General features: G+C 36.2%; 1 protein-coding gene across 2 annotated transcripts in view; it reads right to left on the reverse strand.

Annotated features, from left to right (window-relative positions):
* Positions 1-21,028, reverse strand: part of LOC131064445 (uncharacterized) — a 135,072-nt gene extending 114,044 nt beyond the window's left edge. For both annotated transcript variants that reach the window (XM_057998592.2, XM_057998586.2), the window contains exons 1-5: positions 20,681-21,028; positions 20,215-20,591; positions 17,769-18,113; positions 10,364-10,489; positions 10,087-10,172 (exon numbers count right to left, since the gene is read on the reverse strand). In XM_057998592.2, the coding sequence (XP_057854575.2) occupies positions 10,087-10,172; positions 10,364-10,489; positions 17,769-18,113; positions 20,215-20,591; positions 20,681-20,738 (992 nt within the window). In that variant the 5' untranslated portion in view covers positions 20,739-21,028. The remainder of the gene's footprint in view (positions 1-10,086; positions 10,173-10,363; positions 10,490-17,768; positions 18,114-20,214; positions 20,592-20,680) is intronic.
* Positions 21,029-21,318: the final 290 nt, after the last annotated feature.

Genomic DNA, 21,318 nt, shown 5'->3' on the forward strand with positions numbered 1-21,318 from the left:
ATTTGACATGAAAATAAAATGTGCAAACAATGTTTGATGGTATGCTAGAATGTAAGGACACATGATACTAGTAGATGTTCATTTCCAAAATGTACAAACAATGTCTGATGGCACTGAAAGCACCTTCGACTGGAGGGTATTCAAATCAAAGAAACCATATAGAAAGGTCCAAAGACGCCTCTCGATAGGAATAATGGAGACAGACCTATAATAAAAACAATGCAGAAAATGTAATATATGGGTGCATTTTCCAAAAGTAGGTACTTAAGCACCTGCAAAAGTTTTTGAGTTATGTACAGACTATAGTCCAACTGATGATGATGATAAAAACTATTGGAATATTTAATTCTATGTTAGTCACCTATTTTTAGTTCCTTGGTTAATGGTCATTTACTTTTTTTTATGTAATTAGCTTTTAGGCTTAATTTAGCTTTCACGCTTCATTTAGCATTTAGCTCTTTAGTCTTTTACTTTGACATTATGTTCTAATGATAGAACATCGTCTTGTAACCTCAATATATATGCTTGTATATTGTTGAATAGATTATCCGATTATTGAATCATTCATTCAAATTATTTTTCATGGTATCAGAGCATGAAAATTAAAAATTTTCAAAAGGTTTCTTAAGTGAAAAATTTTGAAAGTTTTTAAAGAGATTTTTTTAAATCTTCTTGTTGGGCAAAATTTTTTTTGGCAGATCATGGGTTTCCTAAAGCTGGAAATTTCAAAGTTTTTTTCCCACAGGGCAATCATCGTGGGTTTCTGCTCAGCTCGCAATTTTTGCGACTCTTCTATGTGTTTTTTTTCCCGACAGCAAATATTTCGCAATTTTCGTCTGTGTATTCCGCGATTTTAGTGGGTGGTATTTTGGTGATTTTCGCGCGACTTATTTTTCAGATTTTTCGCACCATTTTCACACGCGCCCTTCTGCCATGACTGCAGCTACCCGCGCCTAGGTGTTTTTCGACCATCTGCAGACATTATTCGCGTTCTGGGCGACGGCGGGATTTTTTTCTACATTTTCAGTGCTTTCCCTTTTCGCGATTCTCTGCAAAATCTGACTGCGGCTAGGGTTTTCACACGATTGTGTGCCTCTGAAATTTCACATCTACTGTTTTGGCCCTCTGGGTTTTCCAGAATCCTGAGTGCCAGTACAATTTTTTTTATATAAAAAAAAAAAAATCCATATTTTTTTTCTGATTAATTTTTTTTTTCAGGAAAATTTTCAGTTTTAAATTTGCAGAGAATTTTTTATTTCTGGGTTTTTCAGCAAACCCCGAAATTCATGCCTTGGGTTTCATGCCTCGAATTCCACTCCAGGGTTTCAGTTTTTTCAGCAGCTGCTTCTATTCTGATTTTTTAATCAGATTCTTTTGTCTCTTGCTTGCACTCGGTTGACCTCATTCAACCTCGATTTCCGTGATGGCATCTTTGACCAACATCATGTTGGAACACAGTCAAAAGTTCACCTACCGCAACTACAACACCTGGAAACAGCGTATGCTTACCATCTTTGAGTATCGTTGCCTTGATCAACTTGTTTTGGGCAAGGAATCTCGTCCTACAACAGCAGGTGACGATCAAGACAAAAATGATGTGAAGAATCAAGAGGCTCTCATGCTTATCAAACTCTCCATCACAGATGATCAACTCCCACAGGTGCCTTCAGGTAAAACAGCAAAAGAGATATGGGATCTTTTGAAGGATCTTCATGAAATGTCCGACAAGAGCCGAGCTTTCTTTCTGAAGAATATGTTGTTTTCTATCATGATGGATGAGAAGTCATCTATCCAGGCACATCTTACGAAGATCAAGGACATCCGTGATAAGTTGGAAGCTATAGGCCGAACCATGGTGGAGGAGGATATGGTAGTGATCACGCTGAAAAACCTTCCCAGATCCTACGAGCATTTCATTGATATGCTCAATATCTCCTCTACTAGTGTTGATTTTAAGTTTCTTGATCTCTGCAACAAGCTACTACAGTAGGATCGATGGAAGCAGCACTAGTTCATCCACTGAACAGGCTTTCATAGCCTCAACTTTGCATAAGTACAAGGGTAAAGCTTCGTCCTTCCAACAGAAAGGGCAAGGTCATGGTCAACCTCAACAGTCTTCCAAAAAGAAGAGCTTGCAGTGTTCCTACTGTCATATATATTGCCATTTGGTGAAAGATTGTTGGACATTGATAGCATCCCAGCAATCCAAACAGGGAGGGTCCAAGCAGAAAGCCAATTTTGCCACGCATCCTAATCAGAAGGAATCTGCCTTCTATGCGTTCATGGCCCAAACCTCCTCTGATGATGTTCAATCATCAACCTAGTACATTGACTCTGGAGCCTCTCAGCATTTCACACATCGTCGAGATTGGTTTACAGAGTACATGCCTTTCACTGATTCAGTGATCTTTGGTGGAGGCGAAGAGTATACTGTTGTCGGCAAGGGCAACGTTCAGATTTCATCTGATGGGAGGGATTTAATATTCCTCAATGTATACTTTGTACCTAGTATGAAGCTCAATCTACTGTCAGTTAGTCAGATTATGCAGCATTCACCACAGCTGGATGTCGTCTTCGGGTTGCACAAGTGCAGCATTGTTGACAGGGAGACTCGCACTACAATTGCAATTGGTATTGAGGATCATGGTCTTTATAGACTTGTTGATTCTACTGGTTCTCAGGAGCTCGCCATGGCAGCTAGGAGTACTTCCATCAGCACTCTTTGGCATCAACGATATGGGCATCTTAATGTCCACTATCTCTCTCAGCAGGTTCGAGAGGATCTAGTCGTAGGATTACCTGAGATTCAAACTCAGAATCATGGAGTTTGCAGAGCGTGTAAGCTGGAAAGCAGCATAGGACTTCGCTTTCAGATGGAGACGCTTGGAGAGCATCGAAGGTCTTGCAACTCTTTCATGCGGACATCTGTGGTCCCGTGAACACTCCATCAGTCACTGGATGCAAGTATTTTCTATTATTTGTTGATGATTCCAGCAGACGCATGTGGGTTTATTTTCTTAAACAGAAACCAGAGGTGTTCACCATGTTTCGGGCGTTTAAGGCCTTAGTGGAAAAAGAGTCTAGCTATCAGATAGTCACTCTTCGGTCCGACAATGGAGGGGAATTTTGTTCTATAGAGTTCACCAACTTTTGTGCATCACATGGCATTAAGCATCAGCTTACCACACCTTACACCCCACAGCAGAACGGTGTTGTTGAGCGCAGGAACTGTATAGTCACTGGGATGGCTCGGTCTATGTTGGAGCATAGAAATGTTCCAAAACAGTTTTGGGTGGAAGCGGTCTTCACTGTAGTCTACCTTCTGAACCGGTCTCCCACAAAGGTCGTTAAGAAGATGACTCCAAAGGAAGCTTGGTCTGGCAGAAAGCCCAAAATCAGTCATTTGAAAGTTTTTGGCTCTATAGCTTATGTTTGGATTCCAAATGCCAAGCGCACCAAACTGGATCCAAAGAGTCAAAAATTGATGTTCACCGGCTATAGTGACAACCACAAGGCATATTAGTTGATTGATATAGACACTAATCACCTCATATTTAGTCGAGATGTAGTATTTGATGAAGAAAGAGGGCCTTTTCAGCCTTCCTCTCCTGATTTGAGCACTGAGGATCAGCCTCCAAGGCTATAAGTATGGGTGTTTGTCTTCCCTTAGCTCCACTTGATGGGAGGGATTCAATTGACTCTGAAGTTGTGGGGTCTCCCAGGCATGACATTGCACCCCCTGACTTTCCTCAAGATCTTCTAGATCCACATCCAGAGGAGCTTGCTCCAGATATTCCAGGTACTCTTCATCCTGCAGCAAATGTTGGTACTTCTAATCTGCAGCCTAAGTGGTGGGCCAAGACCATTGGTGATCTTCATGATGATGAGCTCATTGAGGGTAGATCAATTAGAGGTAAGAGCAAGCAAAACACAGTTAATTTTGCTCTTATGGCCAACATTCACAGTATTTATGAGCCTCAAACATATACAAAGGCTAAAGGTGCACCTGAATGGGAAAAGGCTATGGCAACTGAGCAACATAGTCTTCTGAAAAACAACACGAGTATTGTCCGATCTTCCTCTAGGGAAGAAGCCCATTGGCTGCAAATGGGTGTTTTAAGTCAAGTATAAAGCTGATGGAAGCCTTTATAAGTACAAGGCTCGGTTGGTGGCAAAAGGGTTTTCACAGAAGGAGGGCATCAACTATGAGGAGACATTTGCTCCCACAGCCAAGATGAGTACCATTAGGCTTGTCCTCGCTCTCTCAGCTCAATTTGGATGGAAAGTCCATCAAATGGCGTCAAGAGTGCCTTTCTCAATGGTGATTTGCAAGAAGAAGTCTACATGACGCAGCCCCCAGGTTTCAAGGTTGTCGGTAAGGAACACCAGGTATGTAGACTAGTCAAAGCACTCTATGGCCTCAAACACGCTCCTCATGCATGGTACATCAAAATTGATAAGTACTTGATTGATCAAGGCTTTTAGAGGAGTCCTTCAAATCCCAATTTGTATGTCAAACATACTAGTGATGATATTCTATTTCTAGCAGTCTGTGTTGATGATCTCATCATTACTAGCAATGCAGCACATCTGATCATGCAGGTCAAACAAAATGTATCAGCATTTTGATATGACAAATTTGGGACTTCTCCATTATTGTCTCCATGTAGAGGTTTGGCAAACTAATAGCCACATATTCATTTCTCAGTCAAAGTGTCATGTCCCCTCCTTGATTGATATATATGAAACAATTATTATTTATTAATTAATATAATATAATATAATATTTATCAACAAATGATTATTTGAAATTATTAAATATTTACTTTTTTAATTATATTTATTTATCAATAATAATATTCTTGAAGTATTTAAATTAATATTATATTACATAAGTTATAAACAAATTATTAAATTATATACAGCATATTGAAAACCCAGAATGCAACATATACATGTTGAAGACTCGGAATATATATACAACAAACTATATAGAAAATATACGTTTATAACTTTATGTTAATACATATACAACAAGCCATTTCATATTGGAAGTCGTTTTGAACACTCCATGATCATTGCTTGAGGACAAGCAATCTTGGGTGGGGCGGACTGTAATGTCCCCACTTTGAAATGGAATTTCCTAATAAATAATAATAATAAAATTAAAATATTAAAAATTAAAATATAATATAAAGAATATAATTAAATATAATTAATTAAAATATAATTAAGTTCATGAATGGTTAAAAGACATGGCAGGAAAAGTTGTGACTCCCTCAACAATAAGATATAAAAAGGAGAAGAGAACCTCATTTGGGAGGGGGATAACTTGGAAATCAGAAGTGCAGATCTGATTTAAATAAGAAGTGCAGGTCTGATTGTGAAAGGTTGTGTCCCTTTCAAAGGGCAGAAATAATGAAGAGTTGCACACTTTCAAAGGGTGTTAATGGTGAAAGGGTGTGTCTCTTGCCAAAGGGCATACATGATGAAGAGGTATAACCTCTCCCTCACATTGAGAGATATAAAGAAAAAGGAATCAAAGCATCTAGAACAGCACCATGGATCAGATCAGATCAGAACTGTTATTAAGTTACAGGCAGTAACATCCTTGTTCTTGGTGGTATGCATGGGATGTGTTTAATAAGTATGCTTAATATATGAAGCCCAATAATGTTCTTATGCAGAATTGATAGTAATATTAATATGGACTGCAATATGTATGACAGTCATACGTAATTTCATATATATATTCATAATACATAAGGAATATTTATACTTATAGTCTAAATAATGTTATTACTGTCAGTGTTTAAGAAGATGGGAATGAGATGTTCCAAAGAGGGGCAGTCTAAATCCAAGCAATAGGTTAAGTCCCAAGATAGGGTGGGGATCAGCGACCCATAATCCTTGAGAGTATAGACCCAAGATAAGTAAGGGCTTGGATCTGTAAACTTTGAGGGAACCTATTGTAGTTGGTCTCTAAGTGCTTATTAACATACGTAAACCCTTCTCCCTTAAAACTGAAGTAGTAGCAAGGTTTGATATCTATATTAAGAACTATGAATAATGAAATTAATCATCTAATGAGGAAAATAGATAAACACTTGATAATAACTAATTGAAGAATATCAATCAGTTTTAGTATATTGAAATAGATCAAGTAGGGGACATTACACAAAGTATGCCAAGAGCCTCTTGGATAAGTTTCAAATGCAAGATTGTAAACTTGCATCTACACCTATGGAGATAGGGCTCAAATTATCAGCCAAATCAAATTCACCTGTAGTGGATGAGTCTTCATTCAGGCAACTAGTGGGCAGCCTCATCTATCTCACCGCCACTAGACCTAACATCAATTATGTTGTGAGCTATATTTCTCACTTCATGTCAGCCCCAAAAGTTGAACATTGGGTTGCAGCGAAGCGTGTGCTTAAATATGTGAAGGGCACTCCTGATTTTGGCATTCTGTACAGCAAAAGCAAAGATCCTAGGCTGGTTGGTTTCACAGACTCAGATTGGGCAGGTTGTGTTGATGACAGAAAGTCAACTGCTGGGTATGTTTTCAGCTTGGGTACAAGTGCAGTCACATGGACCAGCAAGAAGCAACAGGCAATAGCTCTTTCCTCGACCGAAGTAGAGTATCGAGGAACTATTAAGGCAGCATGTGAGGCAAATTTGGCTACATAGGATGCTTGCAGACATGCAAATGTCTCAACCAGGACCTACTCCCTTGTTTTGTGATAATCAAGGGGTTCTAAAATTAGCCAAAAATCCAGTCTTCCATGAGCGGATAACATGTGGAGCTTCATTGTCATTTCATCCGCCAGCGTGTTGAAGATGGATCAGTGATACTGCAGTAAATTCCTACAGAAGATCAGACTGCAAATATCCTCACCAAGTCCTTGAGCCCAGCAAAGTTTCTCAAATTTAGGGGGCAGCTTGGTGTGATAGATAGCATGACCATTAAGGGAAGGTATTAGAATATTTAATTCTATGTTAGTCACCTATTTTTAGTTCCTTGGTTAATGGTCCTTTACTTTTTTTTATGTAATTAGCTTTTAAGCTTAATTTAGCTTTCACGCTTAATTTAGCGTTTAGCTTTCACGCTTAATTTAGCGTTTAGCTCTTTAGTCTTTTACTTTAACGTTATGTTCTAATTATAGAACATCGTCTTGTAACCTCTATATATACACTTGTATATTGTTGAATAGATTATCCGATTATTGAATCATTCATTCAATTTATTTTTCAAAAACTGTCCAAAGACTAGATCAGCCAACAAGGTTGAAACAGTGCTCCCTGAGGATGCATCCCCTGCCAAAAATGACCGCGTTAACGTTATGTTCTAATTATAGAACATCATCTTGTAACCTCTATATATACGCTTGTATATTGTTGAATAGATTATCCAATTATTGAATCATTCATTCAATTTATTTTTCAAAAACTGTCCAAAGACTAGATCAGCCAGCAAGGTTGAAACAGTGCTCCCTGAGGATGCATCCCCTGCCAAAAATGACCGCGTCCCCTATAAGGGTCATTTCGGGGATGCAAGGACAGGTCTATCATCTTTTTTGTCAAATTTTAGGAAATGTCCTCAGGATGTCAAAAAATTTGCAAGGTACATTAGGGGACATCCAAACATTCCCAATCTGTCCCAAGGATGGCTAGCCATCCCCTAACATACCCAATGACATTTTAGCTACTTTATAAAAAAAAACTTATTGAATTTCAATGCTTGTTTGGTTTATGACATGCCAATCTAGGATTTACAAAAAAAAAATATGAAAATGGTCTGTGCCATGAAGATCTGTGTGGTTTTGAAGGTGTTAATTTGCACTTGGTGGCAAGGGCTCCACCCCTTAAACTTGCCTTGTATTGCGACAGGAAATGCAAGAGGGTGTGCTGCCCCTCGAGCACGTTGGAGGTGCTATCCCTATTTCCCTCGTTAGAGATACTACCCCTAAATCTCCCTTAAAGATACTACGCCTGGGCCATTTTTGTTTAAAGAAGCTGCATATTATTATGAGTTGGTAAATTGTCATGTGTTTTTAACCTCTTGCTAAAGTGGTATTTCCCTGTTTATGATCCATGTTGAGCTATTCTAGTTATTGTTCCTTAAAATCTTCAACTCTTGACAGAAATATGAAAACTTGTTATTTTGTGTAGAAATTTTTAAGACACACCAGAGGCTTCTCTTTGCTTATTTTGATGCCCTCCAATTTTATTTCTTGGCCTAGCGGTGTTTACTGATTTGACAATGGCCTGTAACAACTTGTTTATTTCATTTTATGCACTCACCAAATATGCATCAATTGTAGAGTGCTGATGGATGAATTGAGATTCCCATTTGTTAGGGATTTTTTTAATTTCACCAATTGCTCTCTAAAATTTTGAGCCTGCCAATTTATTGACAAGTCTAAGATTTTCAACTATGATATGGATGATTTTGAGGAGAGGCATAAGTTTGGACTAAATATGCCTGAGTTTAATGTACTCACCAATGCAGGGGTCAGATTTGATGTAATGTGCCTCTCAATGAAGGTGAGGATAGCATCCCTATAAAACAATCTGTTGATTAAATGGTAAATCCAGTGATGAGACTACAACTCATGGCTGATTTGGGAGAATTTGGTAATAGCAGTAGCTTCAAGGACATGCTAGAATTTGTAAAATAAATTACCTAGGGGGGGCAGGAATGCTCTGATGATGTTTCGAAAAAAGGTTAGCAATACAATCGCTGTGTTTGATAACCAAAATACTTTGCAAGAATGAAAAGTGAGCATCTATTTGTAATTAAGAAAATATTTGTTCACAGAGGCCATGCATAATCATACATACATATAGTTAATAATGGCAAAAGTTGGTAGAGGAAACAGATAACAAAAAAATTGAAGACAATAATTATCAATTGGTTTGAATAAAATAACAAATTTACAATTTAGTCAGCAGATAGTACAATAGTTTGCTTAAAAACAGGAAGTGCAGAATGGATTAGATCAACAAAATGCAATGGTAAGGAAAGCTGTTGATTCACACAACATGTACGTTCAGCTAACCACAGATCTAAAACAAAGTCCCAAAAAGTCACAAAAGTTATATGGCTTATCCAAGAGAATCAGAAGCTGAATGAGACAATGGAAAAATCAAAGAATCATCAATAGCTAGATTTTCATTTACAATGCCAACTGCTGCTGTCATGGCTTAGATCCTGCATTCAAGAGGAATTGAATAAGGGTTAGAAGCATCTGCTCCAACATAAATCATGGTATCACATGACTCACAAAGAGGTAACCTTCCAGAGATAACAAGAGGAGAAAGCTGAGGCATCACAGAATCCTCTCTCACACCCACAGACTCTCCATTGTACTGAGTTAGGAGCTAAGTTTCATTGTAGAGATGGCTACAGTTATTATAAATATGAGCAATTTGTAGCACTTGACCCTCCTCCAGATAACAAGTGTAGACTAGCTATTTCTATTTGTGGGGTAGAATAGATATCATAATGGGTAATAATTTCCATTTTGCATAAGTATGATCATCAAATAACTTAGTTTATTTATGCTATTGGGCACTTATATGTTATTGGGGATTATATATTGCTTTTGAAGTAATTATGTATTTTTTATATATTGATATGAATGCTGTTATATGTTGTTTAAGCTATTAAGAACACAAACTAGGCCCGATGCACATTGTAAATCGGAAGCACTATTCTCCAAGATTATGACCATTTCCATGCCTACAAAATTAAACCAACCTATGTTATTTTACCATATAGGAGGCTTCCAATGAATCATTCTAAATGGCATTTAACTAATGTCAAGGAGTCAAACTATTCTATATTGCCCAAGGCCTGGAACAACTTTTGGTTTTTATTTATTCATTCTCAATAAAATGCTGTTGTAATAACTAAGCATTGCCTACTTAGGTTTTCTATATTTAAAAAACTATTAAGAATCTAGAAATTTACTTGAATATTAGCAATTACAAATATTGTTTTAAATTTTCAAGTCTATGTATATATAATTGTTCATTTCTGGTTCATGTAAAGGCCAAAAAAAGTTTAGGTAACTTAAGTACCTCTCCTCCAATAAAGTGTCAATTAGTTGGAAAAATCCTCGCCTGAAGTCAGTTGCAAGTACATGCCTGGTGGCCACAAGTAGTTCCTGCATATCAATCAAAAAATATGGTGTAAAAAGACAACAGTACCTCATTCATTATAAGAAACAGTCAAAAAGTGCAAGAGTGATACCAATCCCTGTGATCATGGACATCCTATTGGGCACTTGGGATTTCAAAGATAACATCATAAGCTATGCAATTCAAAAATAGAATATTAAAAGCATATAATATTAACCTTGCGAATTGACACAGAATCTGGGCAACTAACAAGCAAGTTGACTATGCTCTTTGATATATTCTCTTCATGTGGCCTGATATAATCAGCAAAGCTCCGCAGCAAGTATGTTAAAAAGGAAACAGTCTGCAGTGAAAAGAAGCAGATAATTAATTTAAAGAGAGAACAGATCAGCTATTGGAAAATATATATGCTCTTTGAAAAAGAAATGGCTTTGGAAGCCATTACATTTAATATTTAAAAATTAAAAGGTTACCTTTTTCATGCATATTTCTTGCAAAAAGAAAATGTCTAAAAATTGTATTACTAAGATTCGTAGAAACTACTAATTTTACAAACCATTCAATTATTAATATAAGGTAGATTTGAATTCTATAATGCCCTTATCATTCATTATTCCATGGACTACGAACTTCGATACCAGTGTTCATGCCAAACAAAAAACCACACATTATAAAAAAAGCACAGCTAAACATTCAAATTGCAAAAATATTACATGAATTAGCAAGGTAAAAGGAAAATGCAATAAATATTACATGAATTAACAAGGTAATTACCATTTCAAACACTTCAAACCTTAAAACAACATAAACTAAACTAAGCCCTAGTATATTCCATATGCCAATAATGTGCTCCATGATACCATCAATGGTGCATTGTGCATGCTAATGTGCTCCATGATACCATCAATGGTGCATTGTGCATGCTTAATGTTGTTCAATCTATGTCAATGCCCCTGCCTAGTTATTAGTTTGATTCAAAGAATAATACTTTAATATAAACATGACTGTAACATACTTTCTGTAGATATGGATTGTGTTTACGTACACAAAACTTAATCCCTTCTCTAACAGAGAAAAGCCAAAATCAAGGGCCCGTTCATCTACCCTTACTATAGAAGGGGGAAGTAGTCTCTACCACAATAATAGAGAGAGAGGTGTCAGATTGATTTTTGTGAAGGTGAGTGATATATTGAGTGAACCACTCAATATCATTTTTGTGAAGCAAAAATCAAGGCATAATAGTTGGAAGGGAGAGGATCCAAATGAATTAAACAATTTAGGGGGTTGGGGAGCTCAATGCTACTAGCATTGAATTCTTACAAAAAAGTGAGTGCCACCAAATCTATGGGTATGGAGGATGATAAGAATACGTAGCATATTGCAAAATAAAATGGTTATGTTTTCTGCCATGTATGAACTCTATGATATAAGTGGTAATTGTGTGCATGTATATGTGCTTTTAAGACACGTACTAATCACACGTTATCCAGCCTTGCCAGTGTTAAGCCCTGACTCCATATGGCCTTGACAAACAGTGGAGATTAAATTAAAATATACTATATATAAGTGTACTGTCAGGTAGACTGCAATATTCATTCAAACAGAGAATCACAACACAATATTTGTTACTACCATCTCATATTAACATGATATTTAATCAAAATAGCATCATAAACATTCAATTATGGCCTAACTTCACATGCTTTTATAGATCTTTCAAGCAAGATGTGCCATAAGACCCTATATGCATAAAGCATACAACATGTTTTGATAAAGTGAACTTGCCTAGAAGATATATCTTGAAATATACAAGCAGTCATCTGTGGACTTAACTGCTAGACAGATTTCAAGCTTGGTTTACCACATGGCAAATTAAATGGCTGCCTTTGCCAGAACTCATTCAATTCCTAGTATCTGTCCTCCAAGCAGTTTCATATGTATGTTCTCTGTACTCTGCATAATCAATTTCAGTCCTAACTAAAACCATAAAAACAAGAAAGAATTTGTAGTAAGGATCCTCCAAAGATCATAAGATCTCCTTATTTGAATGAAAAAATATATGTTACCTAAAAAGAGGAGGAGGAGGAATGTGGGACCAAGGAAAGTAGCATTCAACTGGTTTGGTGCTATACAAAAGCACCCTAAACGATGGAGTAAAGCATTAAGGAAAAAAAACATCTGCAATCATAAACCAGAAACACCTTTCACCACAGCTTCTGTACCCTAAAGATCTACTAATCTGGAACCTCATCACAAAATGTAAATAAGGCTCTTCTTTGCTCAATCTCTCTCATACAATCCTATTGGATTGAAGCCCACCTATACTGGCAACAATAGGTCAGAACCTAGTAACTCGCCCAAAAACCACAAGAGATACAATGTGCACCGCAAGGGTTTGGATCAGGGATTGTTCAAGGACTATTTGTATTTATGTCAGATTTTACTGCTGAAACAATAGACCCTTTCATAATGCATGCCTCACAAATAGGTCAGTTTAAATTTTCCAAACCATTTCACAAGGTTATGATTTATAAGGATCTAGAAATGTAAACTATTCATCAGTATGAGTTTCCAAGAAAAGATCAGCAGCAGAAAACACCCAATTTTGCTCCAGAATGAAACAAATTGTCTTTGCAGGAGGTGATTACATAACTGCCAGTTCCCCAGGATGAATGGTTTCATAACCACCGTGAAGACTTTAAAACTGCCACAGCAATTCCATGAACACCAAAATTGAATATGCAACCACTGCAGCAAAAACATAACTGCCACCTATGTGAACCGAGAGTTTCATCCTTATATGTGAAATCCAGAATTTGAAATTAATAGTTTGGCTTTTCTCATACCAATTCACCTTCAATCCTGGTGCATGAGGAAGATGTTCTAGCAGCAGGCATGAGAAGGTTGACTTGCATCATTGGAGGTTTGTGTGAGATTTGAATTGACCAAAATTAAGAGAAATCAGCTCTATAAATCATTTGGAGCTTGACAATGAGCTTTTGGAGAAACAATCAGTTGTATTTCTTCTTTTGTAATCAATAACATCTAGGTAGTAGATATGCAATTGCTGCTACCAAGCTCATCCATGGTTACCCCTTGCCACCAATGGGAAGAAGCATCAGTAAAATTCATTACAAGACTTCCTGAGACGCAACAAAAAATGTTAATCCTGTAGTCTGTAGGTCAATGGCACACCAAAGTTTCAACACAAATAATAGTTCATGATAGAGACCTTGTTTTCATAGTCAATTTGTTAAGAAGTGTTAAATATGTTTGAAAACACCTAGGCACAGGCTCTATCATACCATCTACAATCAAATGAGGAGACTAAGAGTGTAAAAAGATGTCTACAACATTACCCTTGTTCTTTTGCATCAAATATACAATCCCAGCGGTTCAAAAGGTTTCTTTTTCGTTGATTGTTAAGATGTCAAAATACTACTTCTGACATCAAATAAAATGATAATCTTTAAGTTTTAAGAGTTTTGTGGTTATCGACTTCCCATTACTGCTAAGGCTCGAGTAATAGAAAATCACAATTAAAATCAATTCTGTACTTACAAAGACTCCTTGGCTATGACACATAACATGATAAAGCATTTTGCTCAGATCAATATTGTAGTGAGCAATAGTTAGAAGTCATTGAGGTGAAAGCACAATGCTGTGTCGACTCTTTATAAAGAATCCATCTTTTTATCTTGAAACACCTAGAATTGATACGTATGTTTTCAATTTTGAAATGATGTGAACTAATGATATGTAGGCCTTTCAGTGTGGTTTATGACCATATTTTTTAAAATTATTTTAGTATTGTTTTTTGGGAAATTGACATTAAAGTTTAATTGAAAAAGAAAAGAAGTTTAGGAACTGAGCTTTGTCAAAAATCAAGTTATTTGTAACAATTTTATGACATCATTTTCAATATTATGATTTAAAATTTAAATGCAATAAAAAATATTTTAATTTCCATAAATATATTTTTAATTAATGTTTAAAGTCTCATGTCCAGAAAATGTGCAGCATTTTTTAGCTAATGTTCCATGGAGTTTTGGGGAGAGGAGACAGGGGATCAAGTATGCGGGGACCATGGGCCCAAACTTGGGGACGATGGGGACAGCAACTGGCAGCACATTTATAAATATTAAATATGTATATACGTAGGTTAATGTATACAATATATACATATACATATCTGCATGCATACATATACATATGTATGAACATGTATATGCATATGTCTAAAATACACACATATGAATGACTAAGTATATGTATATGTATATGCATACATATACACGCATATACATTTCTTGTATATGTATATGTTGAAATGCGAAATGTATATATATACACATGTATATATTGAAATAAGAAATGTATATACATATACATATTATATTCATGCATATGTAGATACATGTACATGTATATAAATTCCATGTGTGTGTATGTATATATATGTATATACATACATACATTCATACATACATAAATACATACATACATATAATATGTATGTACGTACATATATATACATATACATGTGTATGTATATGTATATGTACATGTACATAGATATGTATGTACATACATATACACATGTGTATGTATGTACATACATAGACACTATAAAAATATATGTGTCGTATGGGTTCATATTTGGTTTTATTTAACCCATACAAATGTTAAATTGCCTCATCAGGTGAAATCCCATTTACACTATAAAATATAGTGTCTATGTATGTACATACATACACATATATAGATACCCCGTGGGGATTTTATCCCCATCCCCCAATCATAGAACCCTAGCCAACAGTACTAAATCAACAAATTAGAGAATTTTACAAAATCAACAAATAGAAATATCAAAATTGTACAAAATCAACAAATCATTACATTATAAAACTGAAAATTGAAGATTGATAACTTGCTTTGATGATCTCCTTCATGATGTTGACAAATCCATCATCAAAAATGGTCTTCACTACCATCTTTACTTTGACCTTCCTACGATAAGAAATCTCCAACCACCTTACAGGCTTACACTAAAATATCTACTTAAAGTTGGAACAATGCAACTACTATACTTTGCCAAGTGAGGGAATGAGTGACAAAGCATGTGACTCCTAATTGCACGAGCTCCTTGCCATTCGTGTGCTCTCACATAAGATTCAAGACCCATGTGTCATTGTAAATGTATCTTGTTATATTTCTTGAATCTTCCACCACACTCTCCACCCAACTTAGTTGCCCTATGTCCTCAAGGAATAGGTTAAGATAGTGGATAACACAAAGGCTCCAAAGCAACATTGGGTGCCTATGTATATACATCATAACATCATATGCATATATACATATAGATGCATATACATCATATACATGCATATCTGTATGTATGACATGCATATACATCATATACATACATCATATGCATATATATATGCATATACATCATATACATATACATCTACACATATTGTATATATGTATAAGACTCACTATAAACATGCACACATATATGCATGTGTATATATAAGTGTATAAATGTATATACATATGTACACATCTACACATATTGCATATATATGTATAAACACACACAAATATATATGCATGTACATAGACATAGTAAATGCATATGTATATACATATAACCATCCGTATCATAAGCACATATACATACACATGCATGTGCACGTGTGTATATTATACATACATACATACATAAATATATGTACATACTTACACACACACACACACATATATATGTGTGTGTGTATCTTTATGTGTATGTGTATCTGTATGTGTATCTATATGTGTGTGTGTGTATCTACATTTATACATACATGTACACATGTATATATACAAATATACATATATGTACCCACACATAAATATAAATATGTACATATATACAATTAAAAGTAAAACCAATGCAAGAATCTAGGGACAAAGCCCACAACAGGGTCAAGGGCAGCCCCACTCATGACAGTCTAAGAGTAGAGCACCCGATGAGGTCAAGGGCCTAGAGGTAGCAGCCCCAATGGGATTGAGGGATAGCACCACTCGCAAAGTTTGATGACAACACCCACGGCACCTTCCCTATGGCAATATATGGTACAATTGAGAGGTGAAAGCCCCTATTACGAAGCCAAAATTAAGTCCTTCAAGATCACTTGGACCTTCATAGCACACACCATTTTTTCATAATTCTATCACTATGGTTTCTTCAACACCAAGTCTCCGCTAGTTTTGACCAATTCTTCAATCTTAGAAAAGAATAAACAATGAGGGCTGTGCAGCAGTTGAAGCCAAGAGTATTGCCATTCCCAACAAAATGCCCCAAAAGGTGACACAGCTCTATGTTGTCACCCATAGATAGGATCTTCCTCAAGCTTCAACCATTAAAAAAAAAATCTCTCAAAAAGTAGAAAAGCAAGCTCTCACCCAAATCATATGGCCCTTTGTTGGCTAGGCAGTGTGTCATACAAATAGGATCTGTTCTCTTCTACACAGGACCAACCAACCTTCCACATATCGTGCCTCAAGAAGGTTTTTTGTGATCAAATTCCAATACAAATGGATCTTCCTACATTAGATGAGGAAGGAAAAAAGAAACATCTTGGAATCCAAGCCAGCTCAATCAACAAGTGAGAAAGATGCACAAGAGGAAAATCATAGAATATATCATCAAAGAGAAGAACCTACTAATTGAGGATGCTAACTAAGAAGTTGAAAAATTCATGTCGAACATCTACAACTCTTTAGTGTATAATGTGATGCCTTTTGGAAGGAGAAGGGAATGTTAGACTCCTAGCCTCAAACATGCATTACCAGGTTATGAAGTAGCCAGCAAACAACACCCCATAACCTTTAACCAGCCTATTTAAAGGGTTGGGGCATGTCTGAACCTTATTACATCCATACGAATAGATATTAGATTTTCAATTGGCATCGTTATATGAATCATCTCTTGGTTATTCTATTTGGAGGTCGCTGCCTCGAAGTGATCTGATATTCTTATTTCAGAATTTTGACATTAGAATTATCATTCCTCATTTTGGATCACTTTTGCTATTGTATTTCTAATCTGTCAGTGAAGATCTGCTGTTTCACTTGATTATTATAGAAATATCATTAAAATGACTTCAGGGTTGCAAGATAATCCTTGAGTTTAACAATCTTTTGTCATCTAAAGATCAAAATTAGCAATTCTTACATGGAGATAATAAACAAAACGGAGTTAACTGTTAATAGAGTAGAACAGTTGAAACCTTACACTTATCAGAATTCAAGTTTACATTGCGGAATCTAATAGAGCGTCCACAGCTACATTACAATACTTATATGAGATTTCTCTTCTTACGAAATGCAATCACAATATCCACAGGTATGAGCAATGTTTTGCGTGAGTCAAACTGTTTAAAGGCTAATATACATTACAGATGTAAACAACACGACATTAAATTAATAGTATATTAATAAGAAGTACACTGGTGTATATTTTGTAACAATCTAAATGAAAAATGTTGACATGCTGTTTACATAAAGTAAAGCAATATAATTTGATTAATCTCAATAATGTAAGAACATGGCCAATGGTCAACAAGCAATCTCACCTTGACCTGTGCACCCTTCAATTCAACATAGTGATTTTTCAAGTTGGGTGGAACGTGCTGTGGCCCAGGAATTGAAATGGCAGTCACCATGAGAGGAAGGAGAACAGGTATGTTGGTCTGCACATAACGACTATATAGCTGAAAAAGAAACATTACAATTAATGGGCACTCCGTAACAATTTTAAATGATCGAGTGCTTGGATTCAACTGTCCAGGAATTGGACCTCCAGATGGCCTTTGTGAGCCAATGTGAACAATTGAATGTTGACTAGCTGCCACCTGACTATCATTTCCACTTGTGTCATCAAAAAAATAACTAACAGTGGTTCTGAAGTTTTGATATATCTGCAACTCACAACATTGGAAGACATAAACACAATCAGACTTGCTTTAGTCCTCAAAGAAATGAAAATCGAACACAAAAACAACTCATTAAGACAATTTTATTTCCTGCATTTTTACTCAGATATTAAGTAAACAGTAGAACATAAAACAAACATCAGGTGAAATCCCATTTAAACTATAAAAAACATCAAGGCCCAAAAAAAGATAAATGCCTATGAAAATAGAATTAAAGCTAAAATAAGATCATATTAAGGGTGATAATACAGGGTCCAAAATTGAAAATTAAACAAGTAAAGACATAAGATCCATGTGGTAATTCTGCAGACTACGCATGCATCTAAAAACAGAAATGCACAAGTACTAAAAAATGGGAAAATCAAAAAGCCTAGAAGAAAATTGCCTGAAGACACTAGTCCTCAAAATGGAAAAAGATGTCTATAATAGAAATAGGTTCTACTTTAGCCTGTTTTCTAAGTAAAACAGATTGCCAAACACAAAAAAGGGGATGTAATGGAGTGGCTATAATGAACAAACTAAGCTATATCATGGATTCCTCCTCTGCCCTCTTCAGTTGATGAATGTGGATGGAAAGTCTAGAGGCAATCGACGCCAATAAAGAGATGGAGGGATGTGTCCAAATTATCAGGATAAATTGTTTATTTTGGTATAGTTAGGTTTTAGGATTGAACCAAACAAGTCTGTGGAGGCTTATGCTGTCTACTCTGGCTAAAGAAAATGGCTTGAACAAGATTATGGTTGCAACAGATTCCCAAGTTTTAGCCTCCAATTTAAATTCTAATTTATTCCTCCCAAATCAACAACTGAGAAGTATTTAAGAAGATTCAGAATCTTCTTTAAATCTTTATTCAATGGCAGGTGTTGTATGCTCTTGTGAGCCAAAAAGGTTTGCAGTCCTCCTTGCAAAGAATGCATCACATCAAGTGCGACAGAGAATTCCACTCAGACCTAAATAATGAGGATAATTACTGACATAAAGCACATCTTAACCCCATCAATGAAAAATAATTGCTGGAACAGTTAAAAATCCCACTTCATTTTAAAAAAATAATATGATCGATTTCCCTGGGTGGCATGTCATTTCTATTGAATGAGACGGTGGATTCGTCTCATTCTGTGTAAGGGATGTGGGAAACCAGAATTAGTGCAGTGTTTAATGAGACATGCCTTATCCCAAGGCATTGCAATCATGACACAGCAAATCGGAGAGCAATTAGGAAATGGTGTATCAAAGGGACAAGTTTATTGTTTTTCATTCACTCAACTCATTTCTTCCTTGCCCATTTGCATTTCAAACTCTCTTCAACTCCACTAATATTCCTGGATGTCATGGCGTTCAAAGGGTTAAATTTTAGTCAATTTTGAAGTGGCTCTTAAGTGACCCCATATTCTACATGGTCGGATTGTTTTAGGAGATGCCTCTCCATTGCCCTCGTCTCCCTCTCCAAGTAGCTTCATTAGTTTGTCTATAGATCCAGCTCCTTTCCCCCACTGTCTTGCTTTTAGGTCGTTTTATTCTCTTTTAACTACAGCTAAGTAGAATCCACTGAGCAAGGCGGCCCATTTGTCGAGCCCATAAAAACTCCTGGACATAATGCAAACAAGTCTCACACTTTTTGGATGGAAAAGAGTCCTTCTGGCCCCTTCCTTCAGGGCAATGCATATCGGAAGAGATTGGAAAGTTTAGATCATTTGCCCACTCATGCCAACGTGAATGTAATATAACCTTCTTCCCCATTTCCAAACTCACTCTCACTCTTAACAAAATGAATTGTGCAAAAGTTTCTAAGTTCAAATTATTGTACATGGTGTCAGGCCTTCTACGTTTCACCCCTAAAAATGAGAGTTTGGTCAGAGGCAAGTTTGGGAACCACAAAAAAGAATCCTTTCCAGGGGAATTGAATAATCAAAACTACGAAGCTCATTAAAAATCCTGCTTTTACTAAAAGAAAAGAAGGCGCGTCTTAAAGCATAATGGGGGCAGTATATAACCCCGACTGATCCTAGGTTCGAAACCTAAATTGACCATGGAAAATTACCAAATTTGATACATATACTGTAAAGAAATGAGCAAGAAAAATACCTGCTTAACGAAGTCGAGAAAAGGTTGAACCTCGGACTCAAGTGTGGGTCTGTAGTTGCGCAGAAGATCGAAAATGATGCGCATGCAAATAAGGCCGTTTTCTTCATTGTCAGTAGTTAAAACATGCATGGCGACCTTGAGCAGGTCTTGCACAGAGGGCCTGAGCACTTCACTGTGAGGAAGCCTGTTGAGAATCTCGATTATCACATTTCTGAGCTTGTGCTCAACGCTGTCGGTTGCCTGAGGCTTCGTCAGCTGTGTCAGAATGGCCGAGAACACTCGAAAGTAGCTCTTCAGAAAGTTGAGATATTCTGAAGTATGTAGAATTTCAAGATTGTCTCTCACTTCTGTTGCGAGCTGGTACCTCATTTGCATAGCTGAAAAAGGTGCATGTTAAGGAATAAAAAGAAAAATAGAAACATGGAGTAAACATTCAGAAAATGTAAGTAACTTATTAGAAGGATACGCAATTCCGGCTCCATAAATCTGCGAGCATGTTGCTCGAAGTTTTGTATTGGAATCATTTTCAATTGCTTTTCTGCTTGCCACAAACTGAGCTTCGAGGGGCGTAAGAACTGCCCCTAAGTTTGTTACCCACTGCAGGGCAAAATCACGCAAAACTGTTCCTGCCCGAATTTCTTCGCTTCTTTTTGTATAATGGTGAAAAATCCATCCCACTGCCCCAACTCATAAAATCACGATAACTGTTTGAAGCAGAAAAATTACAGTATTGAAAAAGGGTTTTACAGTCTGCTCATATTTTATTAAAAAATTGTAAAACTCGTCGAAAATATGATGCCCTAAGTAGAAAAAGGAGTGAATATAAAGATTGCGTAATCGAGAAGAAAGACGGTAAATGGTTTATTTTATGACTTTAAAGGTTCGATTCATGCACTTAGTATGATCGTCTTTTCAAGGTTTTTAAACACATTATTATTATTATTATTTCCTATTTCCAACTTAAAGGGTATGTTGCATTACACAGAATTGGTATATTTTAAAACAGTAAAAAAAATTACAAAGAAGTATTTGATCATACATTTCATTTTTAATACTGTTATATATATATATAGAATATCAACTAATATATCTATATTTTAAGAA

This window comes from Cryptomeria japonica, chromosome 1 (genome assembly GCF_030272615.1).
Source record: "Cryptomeria japonica chromosome 1, Sugi_1.0, whole genome shotgun sequence".
NCBI classification, from domain to species: Eukaryota; Viridiplantae; Streptophyta; class Pinopsida; order Cupressales; family Cupressaceae; genus Cryptomeria; species Cryptomeria japonica.